The sequence below is a fragment of the Bombina bombina genome, chromosome 1 (assembly GCF_027579735.1).
Source record: "Bombina bombina isolate aBomBom1 chromosome 1, aBomBom1.pri, whole genome shotgun sequence".
Classification (NCBI taxonomy): domain Eukaryota; kingdom Metazoa; phylum Chordata; class Amphibia; order Anura; family Bombinatoridae; genus Bombina; species Bombina bombina.
This window is the reverse complement of record NC_069499.1, coordinates 16,215,528-16,233,126: the sequence shown is the minus strand read 5'-3', so window position 1 is coordinate 16,233,126 and position 17,599 is coordinate 16,215,528. Positions and strand designations below refer to the sequence as shown.

Genomic DNA, 17,599 nt, shown 5'->3' with positions numbered 1-17,599 from the left:
CTAGTGAGATGATCTAAAGCTCTGTGCTCTAGTGAGATGATATAAAGCTCTGTGCTCTAGTGAGATGATCTAAAGCTCTCTGCTCTAGTGAAATGATCTAAAGCTCTGTGCGCTCTAGTGAGATGATCTAAAGCTCTGTGCTCTAGTGAGATGATCTAAAGCTCTGTGCTCTAGTGAGATGATCTAAAGCTCTGTGCTCTAGTGAGATGATCTATAGCTCTGTGCTCTAGTGAGATGATCTAAAGCTCTGTGCTCTAGTGAGATGATCTAAAGCTCTGTGCTCTAGTGAGATGATCTAAAGCTCTGTGCTCTAGTGAGATGATCTAAAGCTCTGTGCTCTAGTGAGATGATCTATAGCTCTGTGCTCTAGTGAGATGATCTAAAGCTCTGTGCTCTAGTGAGATGATCTAAAGCTCTGTGCTCTAGTGAGATGATCTAAAGCTCTGTGCTCTAGTGAAATGATCTAAAGCTCTGTGCTCTAGTGAGATGATCTAAAGCTCTGTGCTCTAGTGAGATGATCTAAAGCTCTGTGCGCTCTAGTGAGATGATCTAAAGCTCTGTGCTCTAGTGAGATGATCTAAAGCTCTGTGCTCTAGTGAGATGATCTAAAGCTCTGTGCTCTAGTGAGATGATCTAAAGCTCTGTGCGCTCTAGTGAGATGATCTAAAGCTCTGTGCTCTAGTGAGATGATCTAAAGCTCTGTGCTCTAGTGAGATGATCTAAAGCTCTGTGCTCTAGTGAGATGATCTAAAGCTCTGTGCTCTAGTGAGATGATCTAAATCTCTGTGCTCTAGTGAGATGATCTAAAGCTCTGCTCTAGTGAGATGATCTAAAGCTCTGTGCTCTAGTGAGATGATCTAAAGCTCTGTGCTCTAGTGAGATGATCTAAAGCTCTGTGCTCTAGTGAGATGATCTAAAGCTCTGTGCTCTAGTGAGATGATCTAAAGCTCTGTGCTCTAGTGAGATGATCTAAAGCTCTGTGCTCTAGTGAGATGATCTATAGCTCTGTGCTCTAGTGAGATGATCTAAAGCTCTGTGCTCAGGTGAGATGATCTAAAGCTCTGTGCTCTAGTGAGATGATCTATAGCTCTGTGCTCTAGTGAGATGATCTAAAGCTCTGTGCTCAGGTGAGATGATCTATAGCTCTGTGCTCTAGTGAGATGATCTATAGCTCTGTGCTCTAGTGAGATGATCTAAATCTCTGTGCTCTAGTGAGATGATCTAAAGCTCTGCTCTAGTGAGATGATCTAAAGCTCTGTGCTCTAGTGAGATGATCTAAAGCTCTGTGCTCTAGTGAGATGATCTAAAGCTCTGTGCTCTAGTGAGATGATCTAAAGCTCTGTGCTCTAGTGAGATGATCTAAAGCTCTGTGCTCTAGTGAGATGATCTATAGCTCTGTGCTCTAGTGAGATGATCTAAAGCTCTGTGCTCTAGTGAGATGATCTAAAGCTCTGTGCTCTAGTGAGATGATCTAAAGCTCTGTGCTCTAGTGAGATGATCTAAAGCTCTGTGCTCTAGTGAGATGATCTAAAGCTCTGTGCTCTAGTGAGATGATCTAAAGCTCTGTGCTCTAGTGAGATGATCTATAGCTCTGTGCGCTCTAGTGAGATGATCTATAGCTCTGTGCTCTAGTGAGATGATCTATAGCTCTGTGCTCTAGTGAGATGATCTAAAGCTCTGTGCTCTAGTGAGATGATCTATAGCTCTGTGCTCTAGTGAGATGATCTATAGCTCTGTGCTCTAGTGAGATGATCTAAAGCTCTGTGCTCTAGTGAGATGATCTAAAGCTCTGTGCTCTAGTGAGATGATCTAAAGCTCTGTGCTCTAGTGAGATGATCTAAAGCTCTGTGCTCTAGTGAGATGATCTATAGCTCTGTGCTCTAGTGAGATGATCTAAGACATCTCGTCACTATTTGGAGGTCCCTCACCCTCAAAAAAACATTTTAGAAAGGAAAAGCAGTTTCTGTATCTGCAGGTGCTGGGTGTAAAGTAGAGACATATACATTGCACCAGGAATCACCAACTGGTGAGCTGAGGGATGTATGAGTCACTCAGGGAAAAGCAGAACGGAAAATGTGTGCCATAGTTCTTATGGCACCAGGAAGAACTAAACGTGTACTTTTGGGTGAGTACAGCAAACAAGGGGCACCCTGCAGACTTACCTTAACCTGGACACTTAAGAAATACATTATTTGTTTAATAGCCATAAATGTATGCATGGCCCTTATGGCTTCTAATATATTGATCCCCATATGTTGGAAAGCCGTTATCATTACATTACAAAACAATGCATTATTGTGATTTCACTCCATGCCGGCGATCAATTATCAGAACATACAACGGGCCGAGGCAAGTGAATGCCGTACAAGCTCTGGGGCATTGTTATGTAGAAAAGGACAGATAAAGGACAAGCAGGGCAGGGGAACAATCTCAGGCACAGAGAGGGATATTTCACTGCCAGGCAAAGACAAGTAACAGAGACCACTTATAAACGAAACTGCTAAATATATATATATATATATACACAGACACACACACGCACACATATATAGATATACAGTATATATATATATATATATATATATATATATATATATATATATATATATATATATATATATATATATACACACACACACAGTATCTCACAAAAGTTAGTGCACCCCTCACATTTTTGTAAATATGTTATTATATCTTTTCATGTGACAACACTGAAGAAATTACACTTTGCTACAATGTAAAGTAGTGAGTGTACAGCCTGTATAACAGTGTAAATTTGCTGTCCCCTCAAAATAACTCAACACACAGCCATTAATGTCTAAACCGTTGGCAACAAAAGTGAGTACACCCTTAAGTGGAAATGTCCAAATTGGGCCCAAAGGGTCAATATTTTGTGTGGCCACCATTATTTTCCAGCACTGCCTTAACCCTCTTGGGCATGGAGTTCACCAGAGCTTCACAGGTTGCCACTGTAGTCCTCTTCCACTGCTCCAAGACGACATCACGGAGCTGGTGGATGTTAGAGACCTTGTGTTCCCCCACCTTCCATTTGAGGATGCCCCACAGATGCTTAATAGAGTTTAGGTCTGGAGACATGCTTGGCCAGTCCATCAACTTTACCCTCAGCTTCTTTAGCAAGGCAGGGGTCGTCTTGGAGGGGTGTTTGGGGTTGTTATGTTGGAATACTGCCCTGCGGCCCAGTCTCCGAAGGGAGGGGATCATGCTCTGCCTAAGTATGTCACAGTACATGTTGGCATTCATGGCTCCCTCAATGAACTGTAGCTCCCCAGTGCTGGCAGCACTCATGCAGGCCCAGACCATGACACTCCCACCACCAAGCATGACGGTAGGCAAGACACACTTGTCTTTGCACTCCTCACCTGTTTGCCGCCACACGCTTGACACCTTCTGAACCAAATAAGTTTTTCTTGGTCTCATCGGACCACAGGACATCGTTCCAGTAATCCATGACCTTAGTCTGCTTGTCTTCAGCAAACTGTTTGCGGGCTTTCTTGGGCATCATCTTTAGAAGAGGCTTTCTTCTGGGACGACAGCCATGCAGACCAATTAGATGTAGTGTGCGGCGTATGGTCAGAGCTCTGACAGGCTGACCCCCCACCCCTTCAACCTCTGCAGCAATGCTGGCAGCACTAATATGTCTATTTCCCAAATACAACCTCTGGATATGACGCTGAGCAAGTGCACTCAATTTCTTTGGTCGACCATGGCAAGGCCTGTTCTGAGTGGAACCTGTCCTGTGACACCGCTGTATGGTCTTGCCCACCGTGCTGCAGCTCAGTTTCAGGGTCTTGGCAATCTTCTTATAGCCTCTAGGCCATCTTTATGTAGAGCAACAATTCTTTTTTTTTCAGATCCTCAGAGAGTTCTTTGCCATGAGGTCCCATGTTGAACTTCCAGTGACCAGTATGAGAGAGTGTGAGAGCGATAACACCAAATTTAACACACCTGCTCCCCATTTACATCTGATACATTGTAACACTAGAGTTACATATGACACCGGGGAGGGAAAATGGCTAATTGGGCCCAATTTGGACATTTCCACTTAGGGGTGTACTCACTTTTGTTGCCAACAGTTTAGACATTAATGGCTGTGTGTGGAGTTATTTTAAGGGGACAGCAAATTTACACTGTTATACAGGCTGTGCACTCACTACTTTACATTGTAGCAAAGTGTCATTTCTTCAGTGTTGTCACATGAAAAGATATAATAAAATGTTTACAAAAATTTTAAATTAATTTCTTTCATGGTGGTTAGAGGGTATTACTGTTCTTTACCACTAGAAGAAGGCAAAGATTCCCAAACCCCAAGAGCTGTATAAAACCCCTCCCACCTCACGGCTCCTAATTTTTAAATATATTTGTTGAGCACTGGTCTAAGGTATAACCAACCAAGTAAAATAAGAAAAAGGAATAAGAGCACAGAGAATTTTCTTAGTCGCATCCTACACAAAAGCCATGGTCCGCAGAGAGCTTCCAAAGCATCAGAGGGATCTCACTGTTAAAAGGTATCAGTCAGGAGAAGGGTACACAAGAATTTCCAAGGCATTAGATATACCATGGAACACAGTAAAGACCGTCATCATCAAGTGAAGAAAATATGGCGCAACAGTGACATTACCAAGAACTGGACGTCCCTCCAAAATTGATGAAAAGACGAGAAGAAAACTGGTCTGGCAGGCTGCCAAGAGGCCTACAGCAACATTAAAGGAGCTGCAGGAATATCTGGCAAGTACTAACTGTATGGTGCATGCTCTGAATGTGTGCACCCTATAGGTCCCTTGTATTGTTGCTATGCATGTGTGCGCCCTATAGGTCCCGCGTCTTGTTGCTATGCATGTGTGCACCCTATAGGTCCGAGTCTTGTTGCTATGCATGTGTGTGCCCTATAGGTCCCTCGTCTTGTTGCTATGCATGTGTGCACCCTATAGGTCCGAGTCTTGTTGCTATGTATGTGTGTGCCCTATAGGTCCCTCGTCTTGTTGCTATGCATGTGTGCACCCTATAGGTCCGAGTCTTGTTGCTATGCATGTGTGCGCCCTATAGGTCCCACGTCTTGTTGCAATGCATGTGTGGGCCCTATAGGTCCCACGTCTTGTTGCAATGCATGTGTGGGCCCTATAGGTCCCACGTCTTGTTTCAATGCATGTGTGGGCCCTATAGGTCCTTCGTCTTGTTGCTCTGCATGTGTGAGCCCTATAGGTCCTTAACAGCTTTTGAAGGAGTTATGTTTGTAACAGTTCTCTGAACAGTATAAAGATATTTGCAACATCATTAGACAAGTTTCCTTTGTTAGCTGCTGGAGATTATTTAGCCAATATGGTACCTCATGGATGAAGATTTGCTTACCAAAAAAACAAGTCAATAGGTAATGAGGTGACCTCACAACATCCAGGTGTGTCATCCTGGCTTCTTCACAAAGGCATGGTAATTACACTCAATGCAAGGCCTGTGAGAAGGTGGAACTAGGAAAGTGATTCAGGTCCTCTCGCACAGTACAAAGCTATCAAAAGACCTTGTATGAACTGCAGGTCAACCTATGTGGTCTACCTTCTCACTTGCATCAAGTGCAACCTCCAGTATGTAGATCTAACCACACAGGAGGTGCATACTAGAATAAGGGAACATCTCAACAATATTAAAACAGGGACATTAAAAACAACTTTGGTTCAACATTTCGATACCTTCCATCATAAACAAACTGATAGTCCATTTTGATGAACCAGTGCCCGGTTTTTAATAATCCTAATAAAAACAGGGGCACTTTCATTCATCAAAACTTTACATTTCACTGGTTTTGCTAAAATACTTACCTTTTGTTCGTGAAAGCCGCTCCAGCTCTTTCCCCACCCGTCACAAGCCTCTTCCTACGTCAGAAATGACGATCCCGGCCTTTCTTGGAGGCTGCCGGAATCATCATTGCTGAAGTATGAAGAGGCTTGAGACGGGCGGGGGAAGCGCTGGTGCGGCTTTCAAGAAGAAAAGGTAAGTATTTTAACAAAACCAGTGAAATGTAAAGTTTGATGAATGAAAGTGCCCCTGTTTTTATTAGGATTAATAAAAACCGGGCACTGGTTCATCAAAATTGACATTCACTTTAAAGCATCTCTGTAAATCTGATCGATTTTTATCTAATTTATTATCTACAAATTTGTTAAAACCTAATAGGATTTTTACAAACCGGGCACTCATTCCGCAATCTTTACATTCACTTTAGTTCCCCAGAGGACAATAAAATGTATCTAAATGTATTTATTCTTCCATCTCTATTCATATCACTCAGGGGTTTAGGTTGTCCATTAAGAATCAAAATAGTAACAGCAGTAAATATTCAACACTAATGTACTATACAACATAAGTACTTAAATCCCTTTATTCAGCAGTTTACAGTACACAGAGTGTGCATTTATATTCTGAATGCAGGAGGTTGGTGAATACAAATAAATTCTGTTTTCATCGCTTTCTAACTTACCTAGTATACTTGGTAGTGAAGGTAAAGTTACCTCTGTATGAAACTCTACTAACATTTCTTGAACAAAACGAATATGAGTTTCATTCATAATTTTTTTTAAATATCATGCTAAAGTAAGTTATCGCTGTTTTTAATCACTTATTTGTTGTTGGCAAATTCAACCCTTTTTTTTTTTCTTTTTTTCATGGGTTGATCACGTTTCTTTAATAGCCTATTGAAAATCTTGCCGTTAATCAAGTCAATCAACGTCATCCGCCTCCCAGATGATGTGCGCATGCAATAACATTTACGGCTTCATCTAGAAATCAACGCGCGCTCCAGTTTCAGCATGCCTAGTAGTAATTATTTTAATGGAACCATAGAATGAAGCATGCGCATGCACACTTGTGATAAAGATTGCCAACTTGCACCGAAGACACTGAAATCGCTGTTGGAGCATGCGCTGTTCCACGGAGACTCGTGAATGCGCTTTAGGCAGAGGTAGAAAGCGGGTGGGACCGCTCTCTACGTCAAACACTAGAAAAGCAAGGAAGTAGTATATGGGAGGAGTCAGACATCGCAACGGTAGGGAGAGAAAATTTTGAAATAAAATAAATAAAAAATAAAATTGAGGAAAAAAACTTAGCGATTACCTTAGGGTAATATTAACAAATGCATTTATGTATTGCAAATGCTTAAACTTTACCTTCACTTTAATTTCTGGAACTAGATGTTTCTTTCATTCTACCTTTTATTCTTCATTTTACGAGATTCTGTAGATTAACAATTCTCACTGACTAGTTAAATCAGCAAAATTGTATTAACATGTGTCTTATATAACTAATTAACCAATGTGTTTGCACTAAGGGTTTCTAATATGCGGGCAATTCTCTTTTTTAGTTAAGGCTTTGAGTACGGCACAAGCCGAAATGCGTTAGCTGCTGTGTGCATACAAAGGTTTATGATGTTGTTTCTATTCCTGGATTTGAATATGGAACAATAAAAGCTTTATTTGAAATCGTAAGTTGGTGCCCCTCGAATTGCTACTAAAATACACTCACCTCGTTTGTGCAACCAGCCCTCCTTCACAATAGTAACTTCATTCATAATGGCAGCGATATAATGCAGCTTACGGCTTCCGGAGAGCTCACCAGAGAGCAAAGAATTTATCGCTTCTATAAAGAACAAGAAAGCAATTCCGGTTTAATTCCCTGGCACACCACATAAGTAACTACATAGGTTATAGATTCAACTGACACGATTGTTTACAATATGAAAAAAATCTCTAATCCATTTATAAATTCAGTTCTAGTGTCTATTTCCCCTATAGATCTCCTCTCTCATTCCTATATAAATTGTTTATTTTACTTGGTTTTGCTGTAAATGTTCCACACATCCTAGAGAATGTAAAGCTCAAATTCTGTAATCTGAGTGTGCAGCAAATGTATTGAACCAGCTACATACTATACAGTGATTGCTTAGAGCAGTGCACAAACATTTGCAGCTAGCCCTAACTGAACACTCACTACAAAGGAGATAAGATAAACAAGATCAGCAGGGTTTTCATGCAGTTTGTCAGTACAATGTGCAAACACTTCTAAATCGCCCCCCGATATATACTGTACAGATTTATGCATTTGTGTGTGCAGACCTTTTGTAATTAAGTGCTTAATTACTGATATATACAGTGCATATATAAACATTTGTGTGTGCAGACCTTTTGTAATTAAGTGCTTAATTACTGGTATATACTGTGCATATATAAAAATTTGTGTGTGCACACCTCATGTAATTAAGCGCTTAATTACTGGTATATACTGTGCATATATAAACATTTGTGTGTGCAGACCTTATGTAATGCTGCACTTAATTATTAATGTACTAGTCCTAAAGCCTGTGTACACGGGCAATTTTTTGCAGTACAGCGGTCCCACCTCTTTTGCTCTCTCTCCCCCCCCTCTCTTTTGGTCTCTCCCCCCTCTTTTGCTCTCTCTCCCCTCTTTTGCTCTCGCTCTCTCCCCCCCTCTTTTGCTCTCGCTCTCTCCCTCCCTCTTTTGCTCTCGCTCTAACCCCCCCTCTTTTGCTCTCGCTCTATCCCCCCCTCTTTTGCTCTTGCTCTATCCCCCCCTCTTTTGCTCTCGCTCTCTCTCCCCTCTCTTTTGCTCTCTCTTCCCCCCTCTTTTGCTCTCTCTTCCCCCCCTCTTCCGCTCTCTCCCCCCCTATTTTGCTCTCTCTCCCCTCTCTTTTGCTCTCTCCCCCCCTCTCTTTTGCTCTCTCTCCCCCTCTCTTTTGCTCTCTCCCCCCCCTCTTTTGCTCTCTCCCCCCCCTCTTTTGCTCTCTAACCCCTCTCTTTTGCTTAATTACTGATATATACAGTGCATATATAAACATTTGTGTGTGCAGACCTTTTGTAATTAAGTGCTTAATTACTGGTATATACTGTGCATATATAAACATTTGTGTGTGCAGACCTTTTGTAATGCTGCACTTAATTATTAATGTACTAGTCCTAAAGCCTGTGTACATGGGCCATTTTTTGCAGTACAGCGGTCCCACCCATTGCTCTCTCTCGCCCCCCCTCTTTTGTTCTCTCTCCCCCCCTCTTTTGCTTGCTCTCTCCACCCCTCTTTTGCTCGCTCTCTCTACCCCTCTTTTGCTCGCTCTCTCCCCCCCACTCCTTTGCTTTCTCTCCCCCCCACTCCTTTGCTCTCTCTCCCCCCCACACTCTTTTGCTCTCTCTCCCCCCCACACTCTTTTGCTCTCTCTCCCCCCCACACTCTTTTGCTCTCTCTCCCCCCCACACTCTTTTGCTCTCTCTCCCCCCCACACTCTTTTGCTCTCTCCCCCCCCCCCACACTCTTTTGCTCTCTCTCCCCCCCCACACTCTTTTGCTCTCTCTCCCCCCCACACTCTTTTGCTCTCTCTCCCCCCCACACTCTTTTGCTCTCTCTCCCCCCCACACTCTTTTGCTCTCTCTCCCCCCCCCCACTCTTTTGCTCTCTCTCCCCCCCACACTCTTTTGCTCTCTCTCCCCCCCACACTCTTTTGCTCTCTCTCTCCCCCCTACACTCTTTTGCTCTCTCTCCCCCCCACACTCTTTTGCTCTCTCTCCCCCCCACACTCTTTTGCTCTCTCTCCCCCCCACACTCTTTTGCTCTCTCTCCCCCCCACACTCTTTTGCTCTCTCCCCCCCCCCCACACTCTTTTGCTCTCTCTCCCCCCCACACTCTTTTGCTCTCTCTCTCCCCCCCACACTCTTTTGCTCTCTCTCCCCCCCCCACACTCTTTTGCTCTCTCTCCCCCCCACACTCTTTTGCTCTCTCTCCCCCCCACACTCTTTTGCTCTCTCTCCCCCCCACAATCTTTTGCTCTCTCTCCCCCCCACACTCTTTTGCTCTCTCTCCCCCCCACACTCTTTTGCTCTCTCTCCCCCCCACACTCTTTTGCTCTCTCTCCCCCCCACACTCTTTTGCTCTCTCCCCCCTCTCTTGCTCGCTCTCTCTCCCCCCTCTCTTGCTCGCTCTCTACCCCCTCTCTTGCTCGCTCTCTACCCCCTCTCTTGCTCGCTCTCTACCCCCTCTCTTGCTCGCTCTCTACCCCCTCTCTTGCTCGCTCTCTATCCCCTCTCTTGCTCGCTCTCTACCCCCTCTCTTGCTCGCTCTCTACCCCTCTCTTGCTCTCTCCCCCCCCCCTCTTGCTCTCTCTCCCCCTCTTTTGCTCTCTCTCCCCCCTCTCTTTTTTTCTCTCTCTCCCCCTCTTTTGCACTCTCCCTCTTTTGTCCTCTCTCCTCTCCCCCCTTTGCCCTCTCTCTCCCTCTTTTGCTCTCTCTCCTCTCCCCCCTCTTTTGCTCTCCCCCCTCTCTATCCCCTCTCTTTTGCTCTCTCTCCCCTCTATTCTGCTCTCTCCCCCCCCCCTCTTTTGCTCTCTCCCCTCTCTATTGCTCTTTCCTCCCCTCCTTTGCTCTCTCCCCTCTCTATTGCTCTTTCCTCCCCTCTTTTGCTCTCTCTCCCCCCCCCACACTCTTTTGCTCTCTCTCCCCCCCCCACACTCTTTTGCTCTCTCTCCCCCCCCCACACTCTTTTGCTCTCTCTCTCCCCCCCCCACTCTTTTGCTCTCTCTCCCCCCCACACACTCTTTTGCTCTCTCTCCCCCCCCCACACTCTTTTGCTCTCTCCCCCCCCCCCCACACTCTTTTGCTCTCTCCCCCCCCCACACTCTTTTGCTCTCTCCCCCCCCCACACTCTTTTGCTCTCTCCCCCCCACACTCTTTTGCTCTCTCCCCCCCCACACTCCTTTGCTCTCTCCCCCCCACACTCTTTTGCTCTCTCCCCCCCACACTCTTTTGCTCTCTCCCCCCACACTCTTTTGCTCTCTCTCTCCCCACACTCTTTTGCTCTCTCTCTCCCCACACTCTTTTGCTCTCTCTCTCCCCCCACTCTTTTGCTCTCTCTCCCCCCACTCTTTTGCTCTCTCTACCCCCACTCTTTTGCTCTCTCTCCCCCCACTCTTTTGCTCTCTCCCCCCCCACTCTTTTGCTCTCTCCCCCCCCCTCTTTTGCGCTCGCTCTCTACCCCCTCTCTTGCTCGCTCTCTACCCCCTCTCTTGCTCGCTCTCTACCCCCTCTCTTGCTCGCTCTCTACCCCCTCTCTTGCTCGCTCTCTACCCCCTCTCTTGCTCTCTCCCCCCCCCTCTTGCTCTCTCTCCCCCCTCTCTTGCTCTCTCTCCCCCCTCTCTTGCTCTCTCTCCCCCCTCTGTTTTTTTCTCTCTCTCCCCCTCTTTTGCACTCTCCCCCCTCTCTTTTGCACTCTCCCCCCTCTCTTTTGCTCTCTCCCTCCTTTGCCCTCTCTCTCCCTCTTTTGCTCTCTCTCCTCTCCCCCCTCTTTTGCTCTCCCCCCTCTCTATCCCCTCTCTTTTGCTCTCTCTCCCCTCTATTCTGCTCTCTCCCCCCCCCTCTTTTGCTCTCTCCCCTCTCTATTGCTCTTTCCTCCCCTCTTTTGCTCTCTCTCTCTCTCTCTCCCTATTTTGTCCTCTGTCCCCTTCTTTTGCTCTCTCTCCTCTCTTTGCCCCCTCTCCCTTTCTTTTGCTCTCTCTCCTCTTCCCCCTCTTTTGCTCACTCTCCTCACCTTCCTTTTTTATTCCCCCCTCTCTTTTGCTCTCTATCCTCCCTCTCTTTTCCTCTTTCTACTTCCTCTTTGTCGCTCTCTTTCCACCATGCCCACTTCCACCGGCCACGCCCCTTGCCACGCCCACCGGGCACTCCCCCCTCACAGCTCTCCCGTTCGGTCATGCCCCCCCACTACGGTGCTCATCCTCTCTGCTGCTCAAGGCCAGGTATGTTTGTCTTCGCACAGTCTTTACTGCGCATGACTGCTTCTGACAAACATACCTGGCCTTTTATTATATAGGATACTGTGCATATATAAACATTTGTGTGTGCAGACCTTTAGTAATGAAATGCTTAATTACTGATATATACTATGCATATTAAAACATTTATTGTGCGTGCAAACCTTTTGTAAAGCGGCACAACTACTGATATATACTGTGCATATATAAACATTTGTATGCACAGACCTTTTGTAATGAAGTGCTTAATTACTGATGTATAATGTGTATATATAAACATTCATTGTGTGCGCAGACCTTTTGTAAAGGAGCAATGATATATAGTGTGCATATATAAACAAACTTCTTTTAAAGTCTGTTTAACTACGTTTTGGGGTATGACACCTAGAGTACCCTTTTAGGAGTGGGAAATGGGAGAGTAGGAGTAGTACAAAATAGTGTTGTCCCTGGCAGCTACAATATGGCTGTGTAATCCCTGAGTCCGGGTATGTGGCAGAAATGATATGGGGTGACAAGTTAGCCGGGGCTGTTTATGTGAAGCATCACTCCTCAACTCATCCCCATTAACCACACCGATTTCTCACCCACATGACATGCGGCAGACACCGACACTTGGCTAAAAGTATGTTCCTTTCTATATCATGTGTTTGCATGTGCAACAAAAGCCACATGACGACATTGCAAAAGCGTTGCTCATTCCTGTAGGACACATTTTGTTTCAATAAAAACAGAATTTATGTTTACCTGATAAATTACTTTCTCCAACGGTGTGTCCGGTCCACGGCGTCATCCTTACTTGTGGGATATTCTCTTCCCCAACAGGAAATGGCAAAGAGCCCAGCAAAGCTGGTCACATGATCCCTCCTAGGCTCCGCCTACCCCAGTCATTCGACCGACGTTAAGGAGGAATATTTGCATAGGAGAAACCATATGTTACCGTGGTGACTGTAGTTAAAGAAAATAAATTATCAGACCTGATTAAAAAAACCAGGGCGGGCCGTGGACCGGACACACCGTTGGAGAAAGTAATTTATCAGGTAAACATAAATTCTGTTTTCTCCAACATAGGTGTGTCCGGTCCACGGCGTCATCCTTACTTGTGGGAACCAATACCAAAGCTTTAGGACACGGATGAAGGGAGGGAGCAAATCAGGTCACCTAAATGGAAGGCACCACGGCTTGCAAAACCTTTCTCCCAAAAATAGCCTCAGAAGAAGCAAAAGTATCAAATTTGTAAAATTTAGAAAAAGTGTGCAGTGAAGACCAAGTCGCTGCCTTACATATCTGATCAACAGAAGCCTCGTTCTTGAAGGCCCATGAGGAAGCCACAGCCCTAGTGGAGTGAGCTGTGATTCTTTCAGGAGGCTGCCGTCCGGCAGTCTCATAAGCCAATCGGATAATGCTTTTAATCCAGAAGGAGAGAGAGGTAGAAGTTGCTTTTTGACCTCTCCGTTTACCAGAATAAACAACAAACAAAGACAAAGTTTGTCTGAAATCCTTAGTAGCTGCTAAGTAAAATTTGAGAGCACGAACTACATCCAAGTTGTGCAACAAACGTTCCTTCTTTGAAACTGGATTAGGACACAAAGAAGGCACAACTATCTCCTGGTTAATGTTTTTGTTAGAAACAACTTTTGGAAGAAAACCAGGTTTAGTACGCAAAACCACCTTATCTGCATGGAACACCAGATAAGGAGAAGAACACTGCAGAGCAGATAATTCTGAAACTCTTCTAGCAGAAGAAATTGCAACCAAAAACAAAACTTTCCAAGATAATAACTTAATATCAACGGAATGTAAGGGTTCAAACGGAACCCCCTGAAGAACTGAAAGAACTAGGTTGAGACTCCAAGGAGGAGTCAAAATTTTGTGAAGTAACACAGACAAGGCAGAAATCTGTCCCATCAAGGAACTTGCAGATAATCCTTTTTCCAATCCTTCTCGAAGGAAGGATAGACTCTTAGGAATCTTAACCTTGTCCCAAGGGAATCCTGCAGATTCACACCAACAGATATACCAAATTATGTGGTAATTTTTCTGGTTACAGGCTTTCAGGCCTGAACAAGAGTATTAATAACAGAATCTGAGAACCCTCGCTTTGATAAGATCAAGCGTTCAATCTCCAAGCAGTCAGCTGGAGTGGGTCGAACGGACCTAGAACAAGAAGGTCTCTCAAAGGTAGCTTCCATGGTGGAGCCGATGACATATTCACCAGATCTGCATACCAAGTCCTGCGTGGCCACGCAGGAGCTATCAAAATCACCCACGCCCTCTCCTGATTGATCCTGGCTACCAGCCTGGGGATGAGAGGAAACGGCGGGAACACATAAGCTAGTTTGAAGGTCCAAGGTGCTACTAGTGCATCCACTAGAGCCGCCTTGGGATCCCTGGATCTGTACCCGTAGTAAGGAACTCTGAAGTTCTGACGAGAGGCCATCAGATCCATGTCTGGAATGCCCCACGGTTGAGTGACTTGGGCAAAGATTTCCGGATGGAGTTCCCACTCCCCCGGATGCAATGTCTGACGACTCAGAAAATCCGCTTCCCAATTTTCCACTCCTGGGATGTGGATAGCAGACAGGTGGCAGGAGTGAGACTCCGCCCATAGAATGATTTTGGTCACTTCTTCCATCGCTAGGGAACTCCTTGTTCCCCCCTGATGGTCGATGTATGAACTTGGCCCTCGCTAGCTGAGGCCAAGCTTTGAGAGCATTGAATATCGCTCTCAGTTCCAGAATATTTATCGGTAGAAGAGATTCTACCCGAGACCAAAGACCCTGAGCTTTCAGGGATCCCCAGACCGCGCCCCAGCCCATCAGACTGGCGTCGGTCGTGACAATGACCCACTCTGGTCTGCGGAAGGTCATCCCTTGTGACAGGTTGTCCAGGAACAGCCACCAACGGAATGAGTCTCTGGTCCTCTGATTTACTTGTATCTTCGGAGACAAGTCTGAATAGTCCCCATTCCACTGACTGAGCATGAACAGTTGTAATGGTCTTAGATGAATGCGCACAAAAGGAACTATGTCCATTGCCGCTACCATCAAACCTATCACTTCCATGCACTGCGCTATGGAAGGAAGAGGAACGGAATGAAGTATCCGACAAGAGTCTAGAAGTTTTGTTTTTCTGGCTTCTGTCAGAAAAATCCTCATTTCAAAGGAGTCTATTATAGTTCCCAAGAAGGGAACCCTCGTTGACGGAGATAGAGAACTCTTTTCCACGTTCACTTTCCATCCGTGAGATCTGAGAAAGGCCAGGACAATGTCCGTGTGAGCCTTTACTTGAGGAAGGGACGACGCTCGAATCAGAATGTCGTCCAAGTAAGGTACTACAGCAATGCCCCTTGGTCTTAGCACCGCCAGAAGGGACCCTAGTACCTATGAGAAAATCCTAGGAGCAGTGGCTAATCCGAAAGAAAACGCCACGAACTGGAAATGCTTGTCCAGGAATGCAAACCTTAGGAACCGATGATGTTCCTTGTGGATAGGAATATGTAGATACGCATCCTTGAAATCCACCTTGGTCATGAATTGACCTTCCTGGATGGAAGGAAGAAGTGTTCGAATGGTTTCCATCTTGAACGATGGAACCTTGAGAAACTTGTTCAAGATCTTGAGATCTAAGATTGGTCTGAACGTTCCCTCTTTTTTGGGAACTATGAACAGATTGGAGTAGAACCCCATCCCTTGTTCTCCTAATGGAACAGGATGAATCACTCCCATTTTTAGCAGGTCTTCTACCCAATGTAAGAATGCCTGTCTTCTTATGTGGTCTGAAGACAACTGAGACCTGTGGAACCTCCCCCTTGGAGGAAGCCCCTTGAACTCCAGAGAATAACCTTGGGAGACTATTTCTAGCGCCCAAGGATCCAGAACATCTCTTGCCCAAGCCTGAGCGAAGAGAGATAGTCTGCCCCCCACCAGATCCGGTCCCGGATCGGGGGCCCGCATTTCATGCTGTCTTGGTAGCAGTGGCAGGTTTCCTGGCCTGCTTTCCTTTGTTCCAGCCTTGCATAGGTCTCCAGGCTGGATTGGCTTGAGAAGTATTACCTTCCTGCTTAGAGGACGTAGCCCTTGGGGCTGATCCGTTTCTGCGAAAGGGACGAAACTTAGGTTTATTTTTGGTCTTGAAAAGACCTATCCTGAGGAAGGGCGTGGCCCTTGCCCCCAGTGATATCAGAGATAATCTCTTTCAAGTCAGGGCCAAAGAGTGTTTTCCCCTTGAAAGGAATGTCAAGCAATTTGTTCTTGGAAGACGCATCCGCTGCCCAAGATTTTAACCAAAGCGCTCTGCGCCACAATAGCAAACCCAGAATTTTTTCGTCGCTAACCTAGCCAATTGCAAGGTGGCGTCTAGGGTGAAAGAATTAGCCAATTTAAGAGCACGAATTCTGTCCATAATCTCCTCATAAGAAGAAGAATTACTAATAATCGCCTTTCCTAGCTCATCAAACTAGAAACACGCGGCTGCAGTGACAGGGACAATGCATGCAATTGGTTGTAGAAGGGAACCTTGCTGAACAAACATCTTTAGCAGACCTTCTAATTTTTTATCCATAGGATCTTGGAAAGCACAACTATCTTCTATGGGTATAGTGGCGCGCTTGTGTAGAGTAGAAACCGCCCCCTCGACCTTGGGGACTGTCTGCCATCAGTCCTTTCTGGGGTCGACTATAGGAAAACAATTTTATAAATATGGGGGGAGGTACTAAAGGTATACCGGGCCTGTCCCATTCTTTACTAACAATGTACGCCACCCGCTTGGATATAGGAAAAGCTTCGGGGGGCCCCGGGGCCTCTAAGAACTTTTCCATTTTACATAGTGGTTCTGGAATGACCAGATAATCACAATCATCCAAATTGGATAACACCTCCTTAAGCAGAGCGCGGAGATGTTCCAACTTAAATTTAAAAGTAATCACATCAGGTTCAGCTTGTTGAGAAATGTTTCCTGAATCTGAAATTTCTCCCTCAGACAAAACCTCCCTGGCCCCCTCAGACTGGTGTAGGGGCCCTTCAGAAACCATATCATCAGCGTTCTCATGCTCTACAGAATTTTCTAAAACAGAGCAGTCGCGCTTTCGCTGATAAGTGGGCATATTGGCTAAAATGTTTTTGATAGAATTATCCATTACAGCCGTTAAATGTTGCATAGTAAGGAGTATTGGCGCACTAGATGTACTAGGGGCCTCCTGTATGGGCAAGACTGGTGTAGACGAAGGAGGGGATGATGCAGTACCATGCTTACTCCCCTCACTTGAGGAATCATCTTGGGCATCATTTTTACTAAAATTTTTTATGACATAAAATACATATAGTTAAATGAGAAGGAACCTTGGTTTCCCCACAGTCAGAACACAATCTATCTGGTAGTTCAGACATGTTAAACAGGCATAAACTTGATAACAAAGCACAAAAAACGTTTTAAAATAAAACCGTTACTGTCACTTTAAATTTTAAACTAAACACACTTTATTACTGCAATTGCGAAAAAGTATGAAGGAATTGTTCAAAATTCACCAAAATTTCACCACAGTGTCTTAAAGCCTTAAAAATATTGCACACCAAATTTGGAAGCTTTAACCCTTAAAATAACGGAACCGGAGCCGTTTTTATATTTAACCCCTTTACAGTCCCTGGAATCTGCTTTGCTGAGACCCAACCAAGCCCAAAGGGGAATACGATACCAAATGATGCCTTCAGAAAGACTTTTCTATGTATCAGAGCTCCACACACATGCAGCTGCATGCCATGCTGTCCTCAAAAACAAGTGCGCCATACC

General features: G+C 45.2%; 1 protein-coding gene across 1 annotated transcript in view; it reads right to left on the bottom strand.

The window, feature by feature from the left end:
- Positions 1 to 17,599, bottom strand: part of AKT1 (AKT serine/threonine kinase 1) — a gene marked incomplete at its 3' end in the record, with an annotated part of 252,582 nt that overhangs the window by 195,411 nt on the left and 39,572 nt on the right. Inside the window, 1 exon segment of the mRNA XM_053697259.1 lies at positions 7,531 to 7,644. Coding sequence (XP_053553234.1) covers positions 7,531 to 7,576 — 46 coding nt within the window.